The sequence below is a fragment of the Magnolia sinica genome, chromosome 6 (genome assembly GCF_029962835.1).
Source record: "Magnolia sinica isolate HGM2019 chromosome 6, MsV1, whole genome shotgun sequence".
NCBI lineage: Eukaryota > Viridiplantae > Streptophyta > Magnoliopsida > Magnoliales > Magnoliaceae > Magnolia > Magnolia sinica.
In genome coordinates, this window is record NC_080578.1 from 17,516,480 (window position 1) to 17,532,783 (window position 16,304).

At 42.1% G+C, this 16,304-nt stretch overlaps 1 protein-coding gene across 1 annotated transcript in view; it reads right to left on the reverse strand.

The window, feature by feature from the left end:
- Nucleotides 1-16,006, reverse strand: part of LOC131248427 (K(+) efflux antiporter 5) — a 51,399-nt gene extending 35,393 nt beyond the window's left edge. The window contains exons 1-2 of the mRNA XM_058248707.1: nt 15,548-16,006; nt 12,728-12,771 (exon numbers count right to left, since the gene is read on the reverse strand). Of these exons, the coding sequence (XP_058104690.1) occupies nt 12,728-12,771; nt 15,548-15,794 (291 nt within the window). The 5' untranslated portion in view covers nt 15,795-16,006. The remainder of the gene's footprint in view (nt 1-12,727; nt 12,772-15,547) is intronic.
- Between the last annotated feature and the right edge of the window lie 298 nt (nt 16,007-16,304).

Genomic DNA, 16,304 nt, shown 5'->3' on the forward strand with positions numbered 1-16,304 from the left:
GATTATTTGTATCAGAAGGACTTTTATATTCCTCTATGAGGAAAAGAGAATAAACTAGAAAAGATAACAAATGATGAATGGTTTTTATTGGATCGAAAGGCTTTAGGAACGATCCGACTCTCTTTGTCTAAAAGCGTTGCCTTCAATATATCCAAGGTGAAAACCATAAAAGAATTAATGGAAGCCCTAGCCACTATGTATGAAAAACCCTCAGTGTCCAACAAAGTTCATCTTATGAAACAGCTATTCAACATGAAGATGTCAGATGGTAGGAGGGTGGCTGAACATCTAGTTCTATACAGTCACGAGCCAGTTGGAATCCGTCGGCATTGTTTTTTAGGATGAGTCAGGGCATTATTCATCTTATCCAGTTTTCCAGACAGTTGGGATAGTTTGGTGATTGCTATCAGCAATTCTTCAGGGTCGACAAAGCTGAAATTTGATGATGTGGCTGGTCTAATTCTCAGCGAAGAATCTAGAAGAAAGGCATCAGGAGTTTCAGGGGATTTAGGGAATGTTCTAAACGTTGAAGGAAGAAGAAAATCGCTGAACAAATGAGGTAATAAACACGGACGTTCTAAGTCGAGGAAGAAGTCCAAGGGATCGAAAGACAAAGAAGGTGTTGGCATTGCAGGAAGAAGGGGCACATGAAACATGATTACAGAGCGCTCAAGAAACAAGAAGGAAGCTCTCAAGGCGAGAAAGATTCAGTGAATCTATCCGAGGAGAGTGACATAGAGGCATTAATCTTGTCTCCTAATGCGAGGAATGAGTCTTGGGTTATAGACTCGGGTGCCTCATTTCATGCCACTTCATGTAAGGAAGTTATACGTAATTGTGTCAGGTGACTTTGGGAGAGTCTACCTGGATGATGATGAGCCGTGCAGCATCGTTGGAAAGGGAGACGTTCATATAAATCAGAAAGACGGAACGGCTTTGAAATTGAAGGATGTCAGACATGTACCGAGTTTGAAACGAAACTTGATCTCAGTGGGGCAGTTGGCCGATACCGGTTATGTGACGACATTCACTAGTGATTCCTGGAAGATCACAAAAGGTGCCTTGGTGATATCTCGAGGCAAGAAGGAAGGTACTTTGTATGTGACTTCAGGATCGTATAGTTCACTCACAATCACATCAACTGGAGTGAATGGGAAGTTATGACATCAGAGGTTGGGACGTATGAGTAAGAAAGGGATGAAAGTGTTATTGTCAAAAGGGAAGCTACCACGGCTGAGGTCTATTGACTTGGAATTCTCCGAGGGTTGGAGCATGGTAAGCAGAAGAGGGTAAGTACCAAGAAAACAGGACGCGCTCCAAAGACACATCTGTTGGAGCTTGTACACACTGATGTGTGGGGACCGGCACAGGTATTATCTCTTGGTGGCTCATGTTATTTTGTTTCTTTTATTGATGATGCTAGTAGAAAACCGTGGATATATTTCTTAAAGTATAAATCTGATGCATTTATGTATTTAAGAAGTGGAAAGTTATGATAGAAAACGAGACAGGTAAAACAGTAAAATGTCTCAGATCAGATAATGGGGGAGAATACTGTGATAAGAGATTTGAGGAGTATTGTGCAGGAAATGAAATCAAATATCAGAAAACGATTCCAAGGACACCACAGTAGAATGGTGTGGCTGAGCACATTAACAGGACCATCCTTGAGTGCGCCAGGAGCATAAGGTTACATACAGGGTTGCCTAAGATGTTTTGGGCAGATACTGTGAATACTGCCACATATTTCATCAATAGAAGTCCCTCAGCACCATTGGATGGTGGGCTACCAGAAGAAACGTGGACTGAAAAAGAAGTGAACCTTGCACATCTCAGAGTATTCGGTTGCACTTCATATGTTCACATTGATGCAGAGCACAGAAACAAGCTGGATGCGAAGTCCAGGAGGTGCACATTTATAAGTTACAGGCAGCATGATTTTGACTTGTAACGCCCTGAAAATCGGGGGTCGTGCATACACTCGATTCCTGAGTTCCCGGGTATCACTTATATCCAATTTTTTTATTAGTTTGCGTTTAATTGGGTTTAATGCACAGCCTGAAATTTTCTGAAACATGAAGCACAACCACACATGTCTACTAAAATGAAAGAGATCAAGTATATATATACAGGTCCAAAAATATACATGGGTCGCACCAGGCGTGCCCAACAAAATCACAAAAGAATAGTATGTCCAAAAGAATAAAGCTGAGTCTACTACTCAGCGATCCAACGTCCCATCTACTGAGCCGATGAAGACCCGCTCATCAACTGGAAGTAGGAGAACTCGTCCTCCTCCTCGAGGCTCGCGTCGCCGGGCTCCTCATACTCTGCATCACCTGCATCTACGGGCGAGTCTGGTTGGTGTTTTAAAACACCGTCCCAGAGTGGGAGTGAGTGATCAACTCAGTGGGTGCTATTAATCTTAAGTTGTAACAGGCATCAATTACATTATGAACTTAATGAAAAGCAATCATTCATAAATACCTAACTAATCTTATTAATGCATATGCATGATAGATGATATGATGCATGCCCTCGCCACAACACTCCCTCGAGCGACTCCATCTAACGATCGCGTATGACCAACACTCCCTCAGAGCGACCTCGACTGCCGAGTCGCCAACCTAGCTAGTGCGATGCAATGATAATGTTAGCCAAGTTCTTAGTTAATTCCATTCATCCAGCAGGTTGGGGAAACTGATACACCCCACGTATCAATGCCCTCAACTAGTTGCAATGTCAACGCCCTTCAACGTGCGAGGCCAGGGCACCGCGATCCTTGATCCTGTCAGGTTCTCCATCCCCAACTTCAAGCACATGGGGAGTGCTGAGAACTGGGATCGCTCGCGGTCACTACGGGGAGGCTCATCACCCCAGCACAAGCCGACAGCTCGAACACTGTCCCATTCCACCATGCCTGGCTCACGAGTCGGTGGATCAGCTTCAATTTGATTATCGATGGGCTACAACGGTTGTAAAGTGTTCCAGGTTCCATACATAAGTGAGTAGACAGGGTTAACAAACAAGGTGGGTCAATAAGTGGGCTAGACCGCACGGGTTTAGGCAAGCACGTGACAGACGACATCGTATACAAGCGACCCATGTAGTCTAACTACTGTCGCCCACACGCACCCGCCCAAATCCATGGGTTTAGCCTCAGGATAGCCCTACCAACGGGGCCACCTTCACTCTCCTCATTTTCCTGACCAACCCAAGAGTTGAGGGTAATTTCATAACATACCACAATCGGGGTTATCATCCAATACAAGTAGAAGCATACGCTCATATCCTCCAACATAGAATCTCGAATTTCTCTACCAAGCAAAGCTAATCATGATGTGAATTAAGGGTGCAAGTGTGTGGTGTGGGTTAGTGAGGAAGCTAAGCACTTCCCACACTTCATGGAATCAAATAACACAAGAATTAAGGAATTGTATATGTTATAAAGCAATACCTTATAAGAAAAACAACAAGACATGAACATATAATCAACCATTGTAGCAATTCATGTGAGAGGTAAGAACAACATCATGTGAGTACTAAACAAAACATACCATTCCGTGCGATTCCAAGCAAAACATACAATTCCTAGGTTTTCTCTAGAATTTCCAAATATGTTATTCAAGCAATCAAAATCATTAGGCTCATAGTATAGTTGGTGCTAGGCCACCTAAGGATAATAGTCCGCACCTATGGATCGTTGAAGACTTGAAAAACAACCTAGGAGCGTGGATTTGGGGTCGACCGGCCGGAACCCCTAAAGCAAGCACTTGCATGTTAGAACTTCATGCCAATCCCTTCTCAACACAAGGGTTTTCAAGAAAGGATGAGGGATTTACCTACCCAATCGGTGGAGAGGGTTCTTCCCAGTTGTGGATAATGGATTGGTTGAAGAAGAAGTAAGGAGTTGCAAAAATCGGTCTCCTTTGGGCCTCACCAGAGCTATGGCCCACCTTCCCTCTTCTTCACTCTCCCTTCCTCTCTTCTTCCTTTCTTCTTTCTCCTTCTTTCTCCTCTTTCTCTTCTCCCTTTTTCCCCTTTCCTCCTAGGGCAAATTCGTATGGGGAGAGGGGTGCCCCAAAGAAGCCCCTTTTATAATGCCAGATTCGGTGCAAATGGCCCCAAGTGTTGGGTTTTTACTATACTAACCCTATGGGAGGGTTTTTCTTTCCTCTAGGGCCCACTATGGGGTATACAAGTTGATATACACAATAGGATAGTTAGCCCTAATGATGATCTACGTATGTATATGATCGGCCCGCCATTTGGATGCGCCGATCGACAGATATGATTAGAAGTCTGTTCAACGGTCACCGATAGTCGATCGGGGCCGCGGCTATACGGATATAAGCAGGGAAATATCCTTACTCCACGGGTAAAGTTTGGTCGTAAACCGACGGTCCGAAATCCTCAACTTTGCATAAGAGTGGACGACCCAATTCACTTAAGTTCTAGCTCTTTTCTTTAGGGTATATGCACTTCTCATGCACTTGTCCTTCGGCTCAAGTTGAGCGGTCCAGGTCCGACTCCCGCGATGGACGTCAAGCCCAGTAAGACGGACATTATTATATAGTTTTGGAACCAGTGGCCCACCAACGAGCGGTCTAAAACTCGTTCGGAGAATCAGAGCATTTCTGGAATGAATTTGGTAGTGAGATTTCTCGTGGGCAATGATTAGGGTTTGGATTAACTATGTTTATATTGTGGCCTATTTATAACTAGTGACAATAGAGATTAGGTCATGATTACTTTGAACCGTAGATTTTGGGCTAAAGGAGTAACGGGGTTGATTTGGTCTATTAGTCAAGATCCGGGCGGGATTCATTGGCTTCCCACGGTTGATTTATCGGACTTGTGCGGTTCTTTACTGATACCACCCCTGTATAACTAGCATTGAATGCTAATGGTCATTAAGTGATATTATAAGTTAATTAATAAAAAAAAATTCAAGGATTTTTTGAAATCCAAAACAGTGAAAATCCAGGACGTTACATGGCTACAGGCTTTGGGATGCAGAAAACAGGAAAATTATCAGAAGCAAGGACGTAGTCTTCAATGAAAAAGTGATGCATAAGGACAGTGTGCAGGAAAATAAGGCCGAGGTGAAAGAATTCGTGGAGTTGGAAGAGTTACCGGACACGGGTGTTACAGCGCCACAGGATGATCATGCACAGGAGCATTATGAGGCAGAGCCACAGACACCGGTTGTGAGGAGATCTACTCGGGAAAGGAGACCCACGATCCGATACTCACCCTCCTTACATTATCTACTATTGACAGATAATGGTGAACTAGAGTGTTTTGAAGAGGCATTACAGTCGGATACATGGGTTAAGTGGGAGCAGGCCATGGATGATGAGATGGACTCTCTTGAGTCTAATCGTACATGGGAGCTAATCACTTTACCCAAGGGTAAGAAAGCTCTTCATAACAAGTGGGTTTACAGATTAAAGGAAATCGATGGTTCGAAACGATACAAGGATAGATTAGTTGTAAAAGGGTTTCAACAAAAGGCAAATATCGATTTCACTGAAATATTTTCACTTGTGGTAAAAATGTCTACGATTCGCTTGGTCTTGAGTATAGTAGCTACAAAGGACTTACATCTAGAGCAGCTAGATGTTAAGACAGTCTTTCTTCACGGGGACCTTGAAGAAGAGATATATATGCATCAGCCAACAGTATACGTGGCACCAGAAAATGAGAACAAGGTGTGCAGATTGAAAAAGAGTCTGTATGGCCTGAATGAGGCCCCAATGCAGTGGTACAAGAAGTTCGACAGTTTCATGTTGGAAAACGGTTTTAGGAGATGTCATGCAGACCACTGTTGCTATTTGAAGAAGGTTGATACGCCGTATATCATCTTTCTTCTGTATGTTGATGATATGTTAGTGGCCGGTTCAAGCATAAAGGACATCTCAAATCTCAAAAGACAACTATCTAGAGAATTTGCCATGAAGGATTTAGGAGCTGCAAAACAAATCCTGGGCATAAGGATATAGCGTGACAGGAAAAATAAGAAATTAATTTTGCCACAGGCAGAATACATAGCTAAGGTACTTGATCGATTCAATATAGGAGGTGCTAAGCCGGTTAGCACTCCATTAGCCAACCACTTCAAGCTATCTAAGGAGCAAGGTGCAAAGACACAGGAGGAACGGGACTACATGGCTAAAGTCTCATATGCGTCAGCTATTGGGAGTCTCATGTATACTATGGTGAGCACAAGGTCAGACATTGCTCAAGCAGTGGGAGTTATTAGCAGGTTCATAAATAAACCCAGGAAGGAACATTGTGAAGCTGTGAAGTGGATTCTTAGATACCTGGTAGGTACTAAGGATATAGGGTTGTGCTATGGTGGATTGAAAATCAAGCTAGAAGGCTACGTGGATTCAGATTTGGCAGGAGACATCGACAGCAGAAGAAGCACTACAGGTTATGTCTTTACTCTGGGTAGTGCTGCAATCAGTTGGGTCTCTCAGTTACAGAAGATAGTATCTATCAATACGACGAAAGCAGAATATGTTGCGGCGACAGAAGCGTGCAAGGAGATGGTGTGGATGCAAGGTTTCATGGAAGAGTTAGGTAAGAAGCAAGCATATTGCAAGCTGTGCAATACACTTAGCTAAGAATTTAGCCTTTCATTCAAGGACCAAGCATATTGTCATCAGATATCACTTCATACGTTCATTACTGGAAGATGGATCGATTGTTCTGGAGAAGATTCATATAAGTGAGAATCCTGCGGATATGCTGACCAAGGCGGTCACACGGGAGAAGCTAAAGCTCTGTTTAACTTTGATTGGTCTTCAGGCTTGAAGACAGGGAGGTGGTGCACTCCGGATGTAGAAGACGAAGGTTTATGGTGATGTGTCTCTAAGTGGAAAATTTTTGAGATGTGGAGCCACATCTAGACAGGGCCGCTCGACCAGTCGAGTGGCCAGCTCGACCAGTCGAGGGCTGGCTCGACTCAAATTCTAGCGAGCTATGTTTTTTGGGATCCGAGGTGCTCGACCAGTCGAGGTTACGCAGATTCGTTTCCGGATTTGATGCGGATTGCGGATTTTTGAGTTGGTTTTCACAAGGGTGCGAAAGAGAAGTTGCCTAAACTATAAATAGGGGTCCCTAGGGCTTTTCTAGGTATGATGAGAGTTATTCCAAGGTGTGTGCAAAGGGTTTTCTCTATACTTCTAAGGGAGATGTTAGTATATTGCCTTTCCTCTTCGTTTTTCTTCATAGTGGAAGTTTGCATCCTTGGTTTTTTACCCTTGTTGGGGTTTTTCCACGTATATCTTGTCTTGTGGTTTATGTTGAATGTTTTGATTCTTTTTCTAGTTTATATTTCTTCTTGTTTATCGTTTGTGGGTGAGACCGGAGATTGGATCTCAGTTCACTGCGTTGTTGGTGTGCTGCGCAACAAACACCCTCATCAAAGGTCATCTGATGGATTTATGAACCTGACAACCTGGGATTGACTAAAAACCTTCTATATTTAATTTTCTAACTATATCATATCAATGATAAGTTTATTAGAATGAATGTACTACCAAAACATATCACATTTGTAGCTTTTACTATTATTTATAATATTAGTGTATTACATACCTCAGGTGAATAATGTTGCCAATTTGGGGCTGATTTGGCAGACCACTCGATGCCCTAAAGCAACATCAAATTCATACAATTTATTGGCACTCATCCCATTAACGTAATTGGCCCCACATCGATGGATATTTATTGGACATTGAAAATTGAAAAAATATTCAATAGTCCTAATTTAAAAAACGAGTGTCCGCAAATCAATGGTTAAAATCGTTCAAATAATTTGATTTTGGGACTGTGACTTAGCAACAATAGTCTCATAATTTAATTTGTTAATTTTGAGTTAATATATGCCTCTTGTACAATTTTTGAAGGCTCGGATTATGTGAGGTAGGGTACAACTTAGCAGATGAGGCCTAATGTATGTGTTGTATATGCATGTCGTTCATTTGTTTTGTCGGCTCATTTTAGGGCATAGTCCTAAAAATGAGGCAGATCCAAATCTCATGAGGTTGCAAACCCAAATAGTGGTGAATGGCTATTAAAAACAATTTCTGGGCCATGAAAGTTTTCAATCAAGTTGATATTTGTGTTTTCCCTTCATCCAGGTCCGTGTGACCTTATGAATAAGTTGGATGGCAAATAAACACTACAGTGGGGATTAGGAAGTTTTTAATTGTGGGCATTTAATAACCATTGTTACCTATGGTGTGGTCCACCTGAGATTTGTATTTGCTTCATTTTTTTGGCATATGCGATGAGTTCGCAACACAAATGGATGGCATAAATATATAACACGTGCATTGAGGTGGGCCCCACGATCAGGGTACCGCCCACATCGCTGGTTTTGGGGTACTAGCCAAGTCGTATCCGTAAATGGGACTCGGATTGGGTAGTGTAGAGTTGACATGGCAAAGTTTTGTGGGCCCCACCATGATGCGTGCGTTATATCCACATCGTCCATCCATTTTGCCACAATTATTTTAGGGCATGAGCCCAAAAATGAGGCAGATCCAAAGTTCAAGTGGACCACACCATAAAAAACAGTGGGGATTGAACACCTACCACTGAAAACTTCTTGGAGCCATAGAAGTTTTAGATCAAGCTGATATTCGTTTTTCCCTTCATCCAACTTTGCGTGACCTTATACTTCTTAAAAAAGGTTTATGTGATCTTATGAACAAGTTAGATGGCATATAAACATCATGGTGGGCCCTAGGAAGGTTTCAACGATGAGCGTCACTATCCCTACTGCTTTTTGTGGTGTGGTCCACTTGAACTTTGGAATTGCCTCGTTTTTGGGCTCATGCCCTGAAATGATATGGAAAATTGGACGAAAGGTGTGGACGTAACACATACATCACGGTGGGGCCCACAGAACTTTGCAACATCAGCACATCGCCACCTCATAAATAAAAAGAGAGAAGGATTCAAAAATGAAGGATTTGTAAATGAAGAGAGAGAGAGAGAGAGAGAGAGAGAGAGAGAGAGAGACGCGCATGGCTCCCTTCGAGTTCAAAACCCTACGAGATGCACATGGCTCCCTTCGACTTCGAATCCCTAAGAGACGCACATGGCTCCCTTCAATTTTGAAACCCTAATATATATATATATATATATAGAGAGAGAGAGAGAGAGAGAGAGAGAGAGATAGAGAGAGAGAGAGAGTTGGGGTTGCTAGTAGAGGAGTGCGGGGTGGCAAAGGATAAAATGAGAAGAAAGAAGGAAGAAGTAGAAAGAGGAATTGTCAAAGAGGTATGTATTTTTCTTTTTCTTGGCTTTTAATGGGCTGGAATTGGGCTTTTTTTAATGGGATGGAATTGGGCCTTTTTTGTGCTTTTAATGGGCTAGAATGGGGTTGCTTTTTTGTTTTAATGGACTAGAACGGACCTTTTTTATAATGGGCTGGAATTGGGTTGATTTTTGGAGCTTTTAATGGGCCAGAATGTAGTTGATTTTGGGGGTTCTAACGGGCCGGAATGGGGGCTGATTTTAGGAGTTCTAATGGACCAGAATAGGACTGATTTTTTGAGGTTTTAATAGGCTATAATAGGAGCTGGATTTGGAATAAAATATGGCTATTTTTGGGTTGCTGCTGACTGGATTATGGAGGGTAGATTGCTGGCAAATTTTCAGTAGAGTTTCCCCTCGCCAATTGGACTTTTGGACTTTGTAAACAAAAAGAAAAAAAATGAATGGAAGGGTAGGAAGATGGAAGCAATGAACAGAATAAATGAAAAGATGCAGAATTTTATGATAAAATAACTCATAAACAAAATATTGCGATTGTTGTTGATCCAAGACTTCAATCTAACCGTTAGAACCCGCTCTGATACCAAACTGGCACAGCCGACTGATGGGAAGGATCTGCCCAAACGTGAGCACCTTCAACTAAGCACAAGAATCACAAGCAAAGCAAAATAATAACTAGAAAATTTCATTCATTTTCAAGATGCCTTGATACTACTCATGTCAGGCCGTTAAATAAGATTTCAGACATACAAACAAGGAAGATTCATAATGTCATTGACAATGGCAATCAATGACTTATTACAAAAATAGAAAAGTAATAAAGATATGCATAAGGGATAATAATGCAATTAAGAAGATTTGACTAATTGATTATTGCATGGCTGGATGATTGAATTTGCTAGCTAGCTACCTGGGCCTCCTTATTGATGAGCCAGGTATGGGGGCTTGGGCTTAATGGGCCTGGTCCTAGCCCATGGATTGTGGGCCTAATTAAGCTTGCATCAGCTGGGTGGCCCGACCCTATAGAGTCGGGGCTTGGGCCCCCAAACTTGGCATGAGGACCAGGGCCAAGGTCAAGCTTGAAATCTAGGCCCAATGTCCAGGCCAAGGCCAATCATGAATGGCTAGTTGGCCTAGTCCAATCAACAAGTAGACCGCCCTTATACAAAAGGATAGACAATTTAAAGAAACTTGTGAGCAGTTCCCATTCACCATGTGTAGTTTGAAGACACTTGCTAGATCTAGGTCATCTTCAATGACCCAAACTATTTATATGACGGGACTAGTGGTAGATAGAGGATACCAAAAAATATTCTTAAATTGGATTATTTCAAACCTTTGATTATTTAAAACTTTTCCTTATAGGCTCGGCCCTAACAATGGACCTGCCCAACCAAGTAGGGCCAAGGCTAGAGCTAAAGGTACTAAGGCCAGGCTAGGGCCCATCCAGTGTTTTGAATAGCATCTGTAATGTAGCATAGCATAGCTACGACACTAAGTACATAAATCCCCTGTAACATATGCTACAAAGGTCATAGCGTATGTAGTATACGTGTAGCACATATAGTGTATGCATAACATACGTAGCATATGCTATGTTTTTTTTATAAATGATAAATGTATTTTGTATCTTGTGCTTAATACTCTCAACCTGTGGGATTTTAATTTCTTTTCACAATTGTGACTTATGGTTTCAATTAGACACTATTAATTAAAGTAGTTTTCTTAGAAAGTTGTTGATGTGATAATGATTTATATACATATATATATATATATGGATTGGCTTTTGGTAAATGATAATTAATTACTTGTTTGAACATGCTCATACTTGAAAAAATGAATCATGTTTTAGGCATATATATAGGGGAAATGATCTTATGAGGTCGGCCTCATGGGAACTTCCCATGAGGTTGAGCTCTATGGGCCCACCTGTGATCTGTGTTGGACATCCACACCGTGCATTTGGTGGGTCCCCTCTAGGTTATGAGATATCCCAAAAATCAGTTGTATCCAGAACACAAGTGGGCCATGCCATCTGAAACTGTGTGAAATTGTGCCTAAAACACCCTAAACCACTTGGTGGGGCCCACCTAAGTGTGCGACCTCTCATCCAAATGAGACACACACAATGGATGGGTTGGATGTTTGAACCACATCTCAATGGTCCCTATAGACAATCATGAAGTTTTCAATGAGTGGGTATCCACTCTCAACTGTTGTCTATGGCATGGCCAACTAGGGGTGTACACAAACCGAGCTAGCTCGGTTAGCTCGCTCGACTCGACTCGGAAAAGCTCGATTCGACTCAGTTCAAAGCTGAGTTCGAGCTGATTTTTTGAGCTCGAAAATGAGTTCGAGCTAGCCCCAGCTTGACTCGACTTGGATCGAACTAGTTCAGTGACTCAGTTAGTTTGATATTGATGTTGCTCACCAAGTGTTTGATGAAATGACTCAACGAAATGTGGCTGGTGGCAAGGAAGGTACGTATATGAAACAAATACCCTTTTTTTCTTGATTTTTATGTTGCTTAGAAGGTGTTTGATAAAATACCTGTAAAACCACTACTGTTGTTTTACATACAGTGAGATTTTGAAGGTGCAATCCATGTGTTTGTGAAAATGCTGCACAGGCAAACTCGGCTCGAACTTGGCTCGAACTGGCCTAAGCTGCTGACCGAACCGAACCAAGCTGGCCAGTCAGGCTCAAGGACCGAGCCGAGCCGAGTACGAGCTGGGGTCAGCTAGTGGTTACACCCCGATGGCCGACCCAAGTCATGAATTGGCCTGATTTTTTAAGCATGTGGCCCAGCATGGAAGGGTGCATCCGATTGATGGGTTGGATGTCCGACATAGATCATGGTGGGGAAAAGGTATACACTACACGCTACAGAGAGTTGAATGCTACGCAACACGCTACCGCTATTTAAAACACTGGGCCCACCCTAGCTTGGCTCTAGCCCGGCCCATTGCCACCTCTACCAAAGCATGGTCCATGCTTGTCAAGTTTAAAAACCGGTGTGAATTGTGCAAAGCCCCAGGCAATGTATCCTATCATTCATCAATTTATGATTTGTTAGCATATTTTTTGTGTTAGAATTTGTGTCGATAGTATACTTATGGTGAAGTTTTACCAACTAAATGCATCATGTTTACACTCTTGGTTTCAAGTTTTTCAATATTCCAAAGGCTTGGTTCCATAAACCAAAAGCATATCCTGCAGGGTTCGGCTGCACTCTAACAACATTAGAGAAGTACCAAAAAGTATTCTCTAGGCTAAGTTTTTAACCATTCCAGGACACTTTTGGTCTTGGGCCAAGTTCCCTGCTGTACTTGTCCTGCTCTTGTATGGCCTTTGTCCAAAACACAATATAATAAAATAAGTAGACAGTCCAAGCCCATATAGGAAATTTCAAGAGGAAAGTCACACCTACTTGTTGATCAGTTACACTGCTGTTAAAATTGCTTGAGTCAGGTCCTGAAGAAGTAGAATGCAGTACCATCTCATTAGCATTGAGGAGAACAACCAAAGAAGTAACAAATCAGAAAATCAATAAAACAATACTGACTACTAAGAATCTTATTGAAATACATGGTCATGTAGAGAGTGGTAGAGCACATAATAAGATATTATTGATTTGGTTATGTAACATTGGCAGCAAGAAAAAAAGCCAAAGAATAAAACATCATGCAGTAAGAGATCTTGTGCAGGCCAACCACTTGCAGAGATGAACAACCTTATTTCTTAAAGATGATGAGAGACCTTAGTTTTGTGTGCCTGTTTAATTTTAGTGGAACACATGAACCACATTTTTTTAGGTTTTGTTATTCTGTGTCATCATCATCAATGATTTAATACATTCTTCTCTTATTGATATAGATGTCCTCTTCAAGGTGGTTGCTGGTGAGAGCATAATGGAAATTAGGGCACGTGGGTTTTGTTGGCTACATCAGAGAATGTCGCCAGAATACAATGTCTGAATAGGAAAGACTCGACAACAACTAAGGAGGAAGCTTCAAGGCAAGGCCTTAATTCGCTTAGGTTTAATCTGAGGGAGGCTGACAACCTGATCATAGAGAACATTCCGTAGTTGAAATTAAAAGCGACGGCCAGAAGGGATACTTTCCATCCACCATATGGTTGTTTACCCCCTCTTCAGTTCAGATGAAAGCTTGATGTACACAAATATAAAACAGGAGTCTTTGAGTACGTCATTGTGAAGTGAAATGAGGCAAAAAGCAAGGAAGGTGTGAATCTAACTCCATGCCAAAATTTGGCAATTGACTGGCAGAGGCATTTGCCTTCTCTAAATAGAGGTAAGGGGAACCTAAATGCCCCTTGTCAAATCTTGGAGAACTCAAAATGCAACAACGATGAAGAGCCACTCCCCATCACCGCCCAAATAGTAGTTTTCTGTATCGTATCGTTGGTTTAAAGCCAATAAGAAAATAAAACAAGCTAAGCTTAAAACTGTTTTTTTTTTTTTTTGTAAGTTTGTCAAATCAACAATGCAATGTTATAACAAATATCATTATCGTCATCTAAGCCTTATGTCAACTAAATGGGATCAGCTACACAAAGTGAAAATTGTGGCAGAAGTTTCACACCGGCTGCCAACCTAACAAAACTCTCCCCCTTTAACAAGGCTTGCCACCAATAATGACAACGCAAAACTCCCACAGGCAATATTTCCATGTTCTATCAAACCCATTGAATAAAGTCTTGGTTATGCTCTTCTCATTCCAAAAATTCCTTTACTGGTAAATTTCATAACTTCCACAAATTCAAATGGTTCTCAAAAACTTCTTGGGGCGATTTTTTTTCTCGGCCCATTCATAGTGGGGCATGCTGGATGAGTGGTTGCATCTCATGCACCCTCATTCATAGGTCATGACCTCATACAAGAGCTGCTCCTCAAAGTCCATGGGATGCCTCCAACAACCCAGAAAATGACACCCAACACCATTAAAGCCTGGAGATGACACTAAAAATCTCAACCAGTGATCAACCAAGACGACACTAGCTGCCCAATACTAATACACCTTAACCTATGCATGGATGCCTCTGCTTATGCTATGATTTAACCTGCATATAGATGCAAGAGTGAACTGCAAAAGTTTAGGCCATGTTCGATAAACACCTAAAGATGAGCTGACCTCATTTAGGCAACAGTAACTATGTAATCACTAATACACAATTACTGCTAACATGAATTCATTATGTATTAGAGATCAAGTTCGGTAAACACCTAAAGAGGAGTTGACCTCATTTTAGGCAACAGTAACTATCTAATCTCTAATACACAATTACTGCTAACATGAACTCATTAGTATTAGAGATCATGATCTTTAATAGATACTAACCGTTAACTAAAATGAGATCAATCTTCAATAGATAACTACCATTAACTAAAATGAGATCAACTCATTTTTAGGCGCCTAGTCTACCAAACAGGGCCTTAGTTTTGTCACGAGGAAATGACAAAAATTAGTGATGTTTTGTTGCATTCAAAGTGAGGAAGTTGCCCTCAAATTCCAGTTTCATTCCTTTCAGCTCTGACTTTTAAGTAACACAACTGCAATTTGGAGCACAGTCCTCTAACAAATGCTAAGAAATGTAACTGTAATTGGGTTGCTTCCATAACTAATTATTGCAACTCAATTCGATGGCACATCCAAACACACTGTAACACAGACATTAGCATTCAATTCAAAACACACAATGATGTCGGGTGTCCAATTTCCCCTTCTTTCCATAATTTCGTAGTTTAGATTTCACGAAAAATTCTACTAATGCCATACAATGATAGAATGCTTTCACAAATTTCATAACAAGTCTTGCTGTGGCTATTTGCAGCTCTCTCCACACGTCCCAATGTGGGAAAGCGTGTGGGATCCAGACCATTCAGCAGACAGGCCCCACCATGCATGTACCCAAGAATCAGGTCGATATGATTATCGTCTTGGCCAAGCATATGCATCAAATGTGGACCTCTAGTTCTTTTCTTAACCGTCCATTTGTGATAAACGTGAGGCCCACAGACAACCAAACCAGCCTGATTACCAGGCCATGGCACATATGGGACCCACCGGACAAACAACCCAGTCTGGCATGCAAACTCCAAGCGAGGGGGAGGGTTGTGGGTGGCAATTGCATTCCTAACGGACAAAACGTATGATGAATTAAAATTACAAAGAATTTCCGCCTGAAAAATCCAATTGAAGAGTTATTAGAGCAGAAGAAAAACTCTAACCTTCGGGCTGATCGCCTTCTGTAAACTCCTTCTCAAGCACCCGATCAAACATCTTGGCAATGCTCCCCTCTCCGGAATCCGGCGGCGCCGATTCAAGAGACAGATTCCCGTAGAACCTCTCCCTCATCTCCTTGTCTGATCTCGCTGGTACAGAAACCCTAACGCAGAACGCCATTATAACGGACCAGAAGAGGAGTCCGAGCAGCATCCCTCGAAATGGATTCCGATCCGCCATTGGAGACGCCATTGAATAATCCCTGGTTTTCTGCGGTGATGATGGCCGAGCTATCCTTGGAGAAATGAACAGTGGAGATCAACTGAAGATTCAGATCTTCTGGAAGCCATGGCTTTGATGAGAGAGATTATGAGATCTGGGATGCTTTGTGGAGAGCGGTGGTTGTGGGAATCCGTGAAGTTGGAAATTCTTACGCGCGCTCTTTTTTTCCTGGCCAAGGTATTTTAGGGGGAAACGGAGGTGGTCCGCGGAAATACAGGATTAGGTGCCTCGCGGCGTACGTGGCAGGAAAAAGTTGTGTTGCCCGCGAGAAGTTTTTAATGGTCAATCACCTCTGTTTCATGTAGTGTGGTCCACCTGAGATCTGGATCTACTTCATTTCTGGGCCCATATACTAAAATGATCGAAACGGTTGGACAGCGTGGATTACATCAAGGTGGTTCCTACGGACACGACCTGACCGAAATGGGTCAGGTCCAAACCTGGCTGAATCCGCGCCCCAGAAAAGGAGGTGGTTCCCCC